Genomic DNA, 10,952 nt, shown 5'->3' on the forward strand with positions numbered 1-10,952 from the left:
CTAGCAAGAAACACAGATGTATGTATGTACGAACAGCTTCAAAATATCTGAACTGCTTCCTACATTTTAAAGCCACATTTAAGTTGAGGGAGATGACACAGGTATTTAAACTTATCTTTTAATTGATCATTAGAGTGTACTGTGACACTGGAACTATTAATTCTAGTTTTTGGAAATTTCTGTTGGTTGTTGTTGGGGTTTGTTGGTTTGTTTATTTAGAAGTGTTACTGTGGAAAGAACTTTTTATCTGTACAGAAACAGATTTGTGAAGTATAACTACCTACTTGGATTCATGTATAGTAGTGCTGTGAGTTCTTTCGATTGTGAGTGGGAAGAAGAGCATAGCACTCAAATGGGCTGGATAGGTGTCGCTTACTGTCAAATGGGCAGGAAGGTGAGCATTATTAAGGCAGGTGGAAAAAGAGAAAAGGTTGAGAGATGACACCAGAATAAAGGCATCTAGTAAGTTGTACAAACATGCTCTTAATTAAACAAACCAGAAAACAAAAAAATGCCTTCATCTCCTCTTCTCCTTGCTTCCTCTTCTGATTTTTTCCTGCTTCTTATTATATCTTTCTTAAGTGCAGTAAAAGCTGGAAGGTGATTTATCCAGACTTCAGCTAAAAGCAGTCCCCTGCTGTTGAAATCATAGAATAATTTAGATTCTCTAGTTCAGTCTCTTGCTCAAAATAAGCCAAACTAGATCACGTTGCTCAGGATCTGGTCTGCTTGAGTTGTGACTGCTTCCAAGTATGAAGATATCCCAACCTTTCTGGACAACATGTTCCAGTGTATCATCCCCATAGTGGGATTTTTTTTTTTTTATCTTGTATCTAACTGGAATTTTCTATTTTGCAACTTGTGTATGTTGCATCTTATTCTATCACTGTGGACCTCTAGGAAGATTCTTGCTGCATTTTTTTCTAACCTAAGGCTAGGTAGTTGAAGACAGAAATGAGATCTCCCCTTTGCTGCCTTCTTTTAGGATTAACAAAACACAGTTCTTCCTCTTGTGTGCTCCTGCCCCTAATCTTGGTGGCCCTCCACTGGACTTGTTCCAGCCTGACAGCATCCTTCTTCTATTGAGGAGCCCAAAACTGGATATGATACTCTGTATGTAGACTAACAAGTACAGCATAGCGAGGAAGAATCACTTCCTTTGTCTGCCTGGACACACTCTTGCTAGTACAGCCCAGTACGCAGTATGTTAACTTAGTTATATTTCTTTTAGTTAAATTATTCTCTAAAATAATGATTAACCTAGCTGTGAAGTAACTAATTAGCTAGGTAGGAGAGGTAAAGAGAAACTTTAAAAAAAAAAAAAAAGGTTATGTGGCACTTGATTCAGTGTCTTACAGAATTCCCATGTTTGTTTATCACATTTATCTGGCATGACCCGATACCTTTTTAAATAAAATAGGATCTCTAACCTGTGATTTTTACCAAAGATAAAACAGGAAAAAAATTTACAAGATACTGATTTTCTGCCTTTTTTCCATTTTTAACTAGTCTCCAACACCTGTTGAAAAAGCATTGCATATTCATGGGGTCAAAATAAAGGAACTGCAGCTATATAGATACTCAGTCTGAAGAATGGTACAGCAGATCTGACCACTCGTGCCATGGAGCTGTTGTTTCGTGTGTCAGTTCTTTCAAAGCTCTGGAATAGTGGTTATCTGGAAATGTCCACTTTGGAGAATACCACACCTTCTTGGTTTCCTCTCCATACAGTGTACCACTGGCTGTCCTGACAGTGTCTGATGTGATCACCATTACTGAAAATGGGAGGGAAGGATCATCTTGACTAATATGAACTGTACTTTCCCGGTGGAAACACAGAAGCAGTATGACCTGGCAGAAAGTTTAGCTGCTGGGTTTGATTCAAGGGAGTGACACAGTAGAAAGCCTCTTTTGAAGTCCAGTGTTATGTCCTGGCAGCTGTTGCTGCAGGTATCTATGTATTTTTCCCTGAGCAGTTGAATTTGTGTTCATTCTGTTCTTTGAGTAGTTGGCTATTTGGTGGGCAAAATTCTGGTTTGTGACAGAAAGCTGGGCATGGTTCATTTAAATGCCACTTTTGATGACTGATGTTGCATTTCAGATTTTTTGAGATCTTGCCCTCATTGCTTAGCAGTAGGAATCATGGTTCTTATTGTCCTTGGAATTGTGTTCTGGGGAAGATATTCCAGGCAGAAAACTTAGCAGTTACTGGAATTCTTTTAGCTGTCTATAGATTTTTCCTGTTTTCCAAGAGTTTGTGGACACTTACAGAGGATTACCAAAGCCTTAAGGAAAATTGAGACTGATTTATTGAAATGCCAACACCCTTAGAGTTTTTTGCAATGCAACAGAATAATTCAAAAAAGTCTGCTAGCATTTCATAGTATGCTGTAACACTTTTTTAGAGTTCTGGAAATCACACAAGTTGCCAAAGATGGGTATTAAATAATGAGGATAGGTTCCTCTCTTCCTACTGATGTAGGATTTTTTCTGACAAATATCCTTTCTCTTAAGGCACACAGTATACCAAATGTGACTACTTTTTTTGAGAAGTTAGCATTTTGCAACTGAATAAAATATCTTCCTGTTGGGAACTCTATTGATATTTCAAGAATTTTTTTTTGTTTTCAATTCTGTTAATTCTAGTTTTATGCTATTCTTATGAATGTGGGAGGTGGTTGCAGGATATGTACTGAAAGTCCATAATTTCTGGGCTTACACTTGAGGAAATAATTTACTAGTGCTATTGTAGCACTGGTTCTTTTACATGAAATGCTTAATTTGAATACAGGACAGTTTTTGGGTGTTTTTGTGTGGGTTTTGTTTTTTTTTTTATCTTGAAGCCATATTCTTTTCATATGAATTGCAAACATTATAGACAATACCCTTAGTGCATAACTCAGTTGACTATTTCACATGTAAAAAAGCTTTTTTTTTTCTTTTTTTAAAAAAAAAGCACCTTTGTTCAAATGCTCAAATTAACAATGCCAGAATTAACACCCAACCCAAAAATCCATTAAATTCTGGTAGTCAGAAATGAGCATCAGGGTCTCTTCTAGTCACAGTATCAGACTTAAAGACAAATTCAGCATTATGTCCTAATGCTTTCTTCTGGAAAAACCCTACACATTTGTAGTTGCCTACTGTAAATTTGTACTTCACAGTATGATGTAGGAGAAAGCTCTGTCAGTGACTTTCACTCTCCCACCTTTTTCCAGGTGCACCACTAGAAGAAGCACAGGTCTGGAAGACCATGTTTTGGATTCTCCACAGCTGGAGAGTCATAAGTAAGTTTGTTAGTGGCTTAGATTCTGGAGCTTGTTTTCTGTATGTGTTGTGCTGACCTTGTTCTTGATGTTGCCTCATAATGTCATTTGTTTTGTTTGTTGTTTTTTTTTTTTTTTTTGCAGTCCTTGGTTAGCAGCATCACCAGCTAGCTCTCCTGTGATGGCACCTGTCATGTTTTCAGCTATTGTAGAGGAAGAGCTCCAGCAAGAAGCTGCTCTTATTAGGAGCAGAGAAAAACCTTTGGCTTTGATTCAGGTAAAAGTCCTGAGTTACTGTAGCTGTGAAGTAACACAGGGAGTTTCCAATGGCTGTTTCAGAGATCAGTTTTTAGAATTGATTATGTATTGGTACACTTAGTATCATTTACATAATGATATTAAATATAATTTAATAATAATGTCACATTGCCGTTTGATAAGGTAGGCCTATATTAAAGTCAAATTGACTACTGGGTCCATGAATGCATTCACAGCATCAGAGAGTGGTTGAGGTTGGAAGGAACCTCTGGAAATTGTCTAATCTAAACCCCTGCTCAGAGCAGGGTCAGTTAGAGCAGGTTGCTCAAAGCCATGTCCAAGCAGCTTTTGGATATCTGCAAGGATGGAGACTCCATGGTCTCTCTAGGAAACATGTTCTAGGGTCTAACTACTCTCACAGTAAAAAAGATTTTTATATTTAAATGCAATTTTCTGTATTTCAATCTATGCCCATTGCCTCTTCTCTTGTCACTGGGCACAACTGAGAACAGCATGGCTCAGTTGTCTTTATTCTCTCCCATCAGATGTTTATACACTTCAATAAGATCTCCCTAAGCCTTCTCTTCTCCACACTAAAGAACTGCAGTGTGCTCAGCGTCTCCTCATGTCAGACGCTCTAAGCTTTTAATAATTTTTGTGTCCCTTCACTGGACTGTCTCCAGTATGTCCATGTCTCTCTTGTACTGGGAAGTCCAGAAGTGCGCCAGCACTCCAAATGTGTCTCACCGGTGCTGAGTAGCAGGGAAGGATCACCTATCTCAGTCTGCTGGCAATGCTGTTCCTCATAGAGCACAGGAGGCTGTCACCCTTCTTTGCCACATGAGCACATTGCTGGCTAATAGTCAACTTGTCCACCAGGACCCTGGATCCTTTTATGCCAAGCTACTTTCCAGCCTGTGTACTCATGCTTGGGTTTATTCTTCCCAGGAGCTGGACTTAGCATTTCCCTTTGTTGAACTTCATGAGGTTCCTCTTAGCCCATTTCTCCAGTGTGTCTGGGTCCCTCTGAGTGGTGTCACGGTTTAAAGCTGGGCTGGCTATTAACCAGGTGGCAGATGCTCTCTGTTAATCCTCTCCCCCCCCACTAAGGGAAAGGGAAAGGGAAAAGGGAGAGAGACTTATGGGTTGGAAAGTTAAAACAGTTTTAATAAACTATAATAATGAAAAAGAGTATAATAACAATAATAATAGAAATAATCAAATATATACAAATATATACAAATATATACAAAGCCAAGACTGAGAGCTTGGAAATCCTCCTCAGGCAGAGTTGCTCCCCCCAGCACAGGCAGAGGGGAAAATGCAGTAGCTCCCCTGCCATCACACCTGCAGGCTTTTAACTGGAGAATTGGCAAAGCTGGTACCAATCAGTGGGAGACAGGAGGGCCCCTCCCTCCTGGGCCCCACCTCCAGGAGGCAGTGGGTTAGTGATAAATAGGAAAGTGAGAATGACATGTATGGGATGGAATACCTCGTTGGTCAATCTTGGGTCACCTGCCCTGTCTGCTCCTTCCTGCAGGTGCGACCCCCCCTTCGGCTCTTCACTCATAAGCAGTGAGGAATTTAGCAGTGACCTTGGTTTCTCTAAGACTAATTGGCCTGGTTTGGGCCAAACCAGGACATTCCACCCCTTATTCCATACCATTCACGTCATACTCAGATCACCACTACCTTTTCATTTTCAAATATATATACACATATCACTAGTTTATGATTCATCTCTATACAAAAAGTTCATTAAGTTCATTTGGTTCAGGATTGTGGGTTTCCATCTGGCTAGCAGTCTCTCAGCAGTCTCTCTGGCTAGCAGTCTCTCTTTTGTCATGGTTCGTGCCCACGGGTTGCAGGTTAAAGATGTCAGACTCGAGGAGGTTACTGGGTGCCACTTGATGAAGCTAGCTCCGGTCTCATCACCACTGTCTTAACCTGAAAGACACTTATGCAGCAACAACATACAGTTCAGAATTAAGTATTCTCACCCAGAATCAGATCACCTTCAGGGACACATCGGACTTCACCATCTTGCAACATCACCCACCAAGTACATCCAGGTCCCTGAGCAAAAGCAATCCCACGAATGGGTTTACCTTTGCCCGTTGCAGGAAGAATCCAGACAGTTTTTCCCAATAGATTCCTTTCATGCACCACAGGGACTTTATCTCCTTCTACTGTATGTAGAAGGTCTGACCGAGCAGGGCCAGCTCGATTGATAGATCCCCTGGTGTTAACTAACCAGGTAGCTTGTGCCAAATGTTTATCCCAGTTTTTAAAGGTTCCACCCCCCATTGCTTTCAGGGTAGTTTTTAACAGCCCATTATACCGTTCAATTTTCCCAGAGGCTGGTGCATGATAGGGGATGTGATATACCCATTCGATGCCATGCTCTTTGGCCCAGTTGTCTATGAGACTATTTTTGAAATGAGTCCCATTGTCCGACTCAGTTCTCTCTGGCGTGCCGTGTCGCCACAAGATTTGCTTTTCGAGGCCCAGAATAGTGTTCCGGGCAGTGGCATGGGGCACAGAGTATGTTTCCAACCATCCGTTGGTCGCCTCCACCATGGTAAGCACATAGCGTTTACCCTGGCAGGTTTGAGGGAGTGTGATGTAGTCAATTTGCCAGGCCTCCCCATATTTATATTTCAACCACCGCCCCCCATACCACAAAGGTTTTAACCGTTTGGCTTGCTTAATTGCGGCGCATGTTTCACAATCATGGATAACCTGTGCAATAGAGTCCATGGTTAAGTCCACCCCTCGGTCACGAGCCCATCTGTATGTTGCATCTCTCCCTTGATGACCTGAAGTGTCATGAGCCCACCGAGCTAAAAATAGTTCACCTTTGTGTTCCCAGTCCAAATCTATTTGGAACACTTTAGCAGCTTGATCCGCTTGTTGGTTGTTTCGATGTTCCTCAGTTGCCCGACTTTTAGGTACGTGAGCATCTACATGACGTACCTTCACGACTAGTTCCTCTAGCTGAGCAGCAATATCTTGCCACAATTCAGCAGCCCAAATAGGTTTACCTTTGCGCTGCCAGTTGCTTCGCTTCCACTGCTTTAACCACCCCCACAAGGCATTTGCTACCATCCATGAGTCAGTATAAAGATACAGCCTTGGCCACTTTTCTCGTTCAGCAATGTCTAAAGCCAGCTGGATGGCTTTTACTTCTGCAAATTGACTCGATTCACCTTGTCCTTCTGTGGCTTCTGTGACTCATCGTATGGGACTCCATACAGCAGCTTTCCACTTCCGATTCTTTCCTACAAGACGGCAGGATCCATCGGTGAACAGGACATACTGCTTCTCATCCTCTGGTAATTCATTATATGGTGGGGCTTCTTCAGCACGTGTTACCTCCTTTTCTGGTGGCATTCCAAAGTCTTTGCCTTCTGGCCAGTCCATGATCACTTCTAAGATTCCTGGGCGATTAGGGTCTCCTATTCGAGCCCTCTGTGTAATTAATGCAATCCATTTACTCCATGTAGCATCAATTGCATGATGGGTAGTGGGAACCTTACCCTTGAACATCCAGCCTAGTACTGGTAATCGAGGTGGCAGGAGAAGTTGTGCTTCAGTACCAATTACCTCTGAAGCAGCTCTAACTCCTTCATATGCTGCCAGTATCTCTTTTTCAGTTGGGGTGTAATTGGCCTCGGAGCCCTTGTATCCTCGACTCCAAAATCCTAGGGGTCGACCTTGAGTCTCCCCTGGTACTTTCTGCCAGAGGCTCCAGGTAGGACCATTGTCCCCAGCTGCAGTGTAGAGCACATTTTTAACATCTTGTCCCGTACAGACTGGTCCAAGGGCTACTGCATGCACAATCTCTTGTTTAATCTGTCATATCAGCCACTCCTTCCAATTTTGTATTGTCTGCAACCTTACTGCAGTCTGTCCCATCATGAGGGTAATCAATGAAGATGTTAAACAGTACTGGCCCTAGTCTCGGTATTGTTGCTGGTGACTGGCCTCTAGCTGAACTTTGTGTCACTGATCACAACCCTTTGAGATCAGCAGTTCAGCCAGTTTTCAGTCCGTCTCACTGTCCATTTGTATTGTCCGTACTTAAGTTTGTCCACTTAAGCTCTTATTCCATACTTAAGCTCTACCACTTTCCTAGGGATCAAGATGAGGGTGACTGGTAAGTAGTCACCCAGATCCTCCTTGCCCTTCTTGAAGGTAGGAATGACATTTGCTTCCTTCCAGTCCTCAGGAACCAATCCTTATCGCCACAACCTTTCAAAGATTTTGAGAGTGGGCTTGCAGTCATATTGGCCAGCTCTGATCTCAGGAGCCTGGGATTGCTAAAGGCTATCTTACCACTAAAGACCAAGATGAAGGCAGCTGTTAGTTCCCCAGCTTTTTCTATGTCCTTTGTCATTCAGCAGTGGGCCCATGTCATCTTTTTGCTACTTTAGAAGCCTTTTTTGTTGCCATTCATGTCCCTTGCCAGATTCAACTTCAGATGGGCTTTGACTTTTCTAATTCTGTTCCTGTGTGCTCAGACGGTATCTCTGTTTTCCTTCTGGGTCACCTTTTTCTGCTTCCACCTCTTGTATGCTTTCTTTTTGTTTGAGTTTTGTCAGGAGCTCTTTTTTCATCCATGCAGGCCTCCTGCCACTCTTGCTTGTCTTCCTGCTCGTTGGCATGGACTATTCTTGAGCTTGGAGGAGATGATCCTTAAAATCAACCAGCTGTCCTGGACCCCTTTTCTTTCCAGGGCCATATCCCATGTTTTTTTTTCCAAGCAGATCCCTGAACAGATTATAGTCTTCTCTTCTGAAGTCTTAGGTTGTTATCCTGCTATTTGTCTTGTTCCTACCTCTCGGGATGCTGAGCTCCACTATCTCATGGTCATTGCAGCCAAGGCTGCCCTCAGTCATCTCATCCCTGACCAGGACTTCTTTGTTTGTAAGTATGAGATCTAGCAGAGTATCTCCCTTCATCACCTCCTTGATCATCTGTGTTAGGAAGTTTTCACCAGTGCAAACCTCCTGGCGTGCTTGTGCCCCACTGTGTTGCCTTTCCAGCAGATATCAGGATGGTTCAAGCTTCCCCTGGGGAGCAGGGCCTGCAAACGTGAGGTTTCTTCAAGTTGTCTGAAGAAGGCTTCATCTCCTACTTCTTCCTGATTAGGAGGTCTGTAGCAGACATGAATTTAGGACCAGTAAAGCCAGTTCATAATCATGCTACTGATGTAAATGTAGATCTGACACTGACGTACGTGTTCTTTTTTCCCTTCCAGATCGAGGAGTGTGCAATTCAAGATTTATTAATCCACTATGAAGCTTTTAACAACCCTGATGAATTTGTCACTGTTGAAAGGGCTCCGCAGGGACCTATAGCAGCACCTATGTGGAACAAGCACTAATTCGTACTCTTCACAGTCCATGTTGCATGTCCACTTCAGAAGTTCTAATTCTTACTACAAGTAGAATGGGACTGGAAGAACAGGAATCATGTAATTTTTAACATCAGCATTAAAACACTGCACAGAATCACTAGGTATTTGTTAGAGAGAATGGAAATAATTTGTTCACTGTCCTTTAACCACAGTATATATTGTATGTATGTTTTGAGAGAATTTCTTTAACAAGACATATTATTAGTAATGTTACATGAAGCTATAGATTGGAAATGCATTTGCTAATCTTAAATTGTGACCTTTTTTTGTTAAATTCACAGGTGGCTGAAAAGCGAGTGCTTATTTTGTGATTTAATGTGGAATTGAATGTGCAGAATTATAAATCTTTAAAGTCTTGGGGGGCGATGTTCTTCAGAGCTTTCTGGTAAATTGGGGATATTGGTAAAAGTTTGTGCTTGAACTTCATATAAAAATACAGTTTGATAATGCAGTTTTCCTTAAGTTATGTGTGTAAGTACTGGTTCTCTGATTCTTGCGGCCAGTACTTTTTACTGTCATGCTCCACGATGAACCTCTATGCTGTACCTAAGTGCCCTGCCATTGACTGCTCTCAGTTCAGTTGTGCATGTATTTTCACTATTGTGAGGCTGACCTTTGAGCAGTCAGCTCTATTGTGAAGTAAAGCACACAGTTGAATAGAACGTGGTGGCACTTAATTAGCTCATCTATAGTTTATTCTGGTAAATATGGTACAGTTTTAGAACCACTGTGTTTAAGGTACAATTCACTTGAAGTGCTGAGGAAATAAAAGATCCATGTATTCATTGTTAAAGCTATAGGGATGAATGCTTGACTGTGGAATTTACAAACACTTAACCTTCAAAGATTATCATAGGTGGCTTTCAGTATTGTGTGTTCCAAAGCTCTGTGCCTGGTTTAAGCAAATTTATATATAAAAAAAGGCAAAAAAAAAAAAGTAGCCTTATCTGCAATATTCTGTCTAGTTTATCTGTTTATATAGGTGTGTTTGGACTTGTACTTTTTCAATCATGTCAGTACTCACGAACTCTGGAAAACTGGAATTGCAGAGAGCTACAGAAGATGAATGTAGAGAATTGATCACTGTGTGATAAAAGAGTTGAATCTTGAAAAAACCTATGTAGATATGCCTAATGGTTTCAGGTCAAGCTACACCAAAAAATCTCCCACAAAAATTGTAAACAAATGGCAATAAACCATAAAATCTTGATTTACACAAAGTTAGTATACTTTTATGTGCTGTCTGTATATAATCAACACTTTAGGTAACTACAGAGTAATCTAAAAGTATTTCTTTTATGTATTAAACAAGATCTGTAGGCGTTTTGAAGCTACATAGGCAAAGGAAGATGTAGCTTTTAATTCTGTTTTGAATTCTACTGGTGATTCATTCACTATACTGATGAGAATACTTGCATTAAGTGCGTTACTTGGTGCACTGCAAGGCCTTAGGGCTTGCTGAAACTATCCTTCTACATTAAAAGAAAGCTTATATACTGTGAGAAACAGCTATAAAAGCAGTGGGCCTTTCTACGTATGAACCCAAGTTGTTCTCAAATATAAAATTATTGTAAAGTTGCTAATTTGCATTTTGATTTTTTTTTTTTCCAAATTGATTAGAAAATGCTGTTTAAAATGTCATTCTCTTGTCATTATAAGAGGATTCATGCTTCCACAGTGCCACTTTTTTTTGACTACTTTTAAGTTCTGGGTTTATTGTCACAGTTTGTTTATGCATCATCACTTAATGCATAAGTGATGTACTTAATGCATAAGGTTGTACTTAATATTCACAAACAAAAGTGAGGAATGATCAGTGTACCACTCTTCTGAAATTGAGAACAGTTTTTAAACAGTTGTGTTATAACAGCGTAAGGTTAAGGCTAAAATGTGTCAGAAAGCTGTGTAAACTTAGAGATTTCATTTTTTTTTTAATCTTCCTTAAAACTTGGAAATTAACAGAGTTTAAAATGTCTGAAGCATACTTAAAAACTTGAAGTTATAGT

At 40.8% G+C, this 10,952-nt stretch overlaps 1 protein-coding gene across 5 annotated transcripts in view; it reads left to right on the forward strand.

Moving 5' to 3' along the window:
* Positions 1–10,166, forward strand: part of IBTK (inhibitor of Bruton tyrosine kinase) — a 61,655-nt gene extending 51,489 nt beyond the window's left edge. For all 5 annotated transcript variants that reach the window (XM_068408618.1, XM_068408635.1, XM_068408626.1 and 2 more), the window contains 3 exons: positions 3,219–3,287; positions 3,411–3,543; positions 8,788–10,166. In XM_068408618.1, the coding sequence (XP_068264719.1) occupies positions 3,219–3,287; positions 3,411–3,543; positions 8,788–8,913 (328 nt within the window). In that variant the 3' untranslated portion in view covers positions 8,914–10,166. The remainder of the gene's footprint in view (positions 1–3,218; positions 3,288–3,410; positions 3,544–8,787) is intronic.
* Positions 10,167–10,952: the final 786 nt, after the last annotated feature.

Source organism: Nyctibius grandis, chromosome 1, assembly GCF_013368605.1.
Source record: "Nyctibius grandis isolate bNycGra1 chromosome 1, bNycGra1.pri, whole genome shotgun sequence".
Classification (NCBI taxonomy): domain Eukaryota; kingdom Metazoa; phylum Chordata; class Aves; order Nyctibiiformes; family Nyctibiidae; genus Nyctibius; species Nyctibius grandis.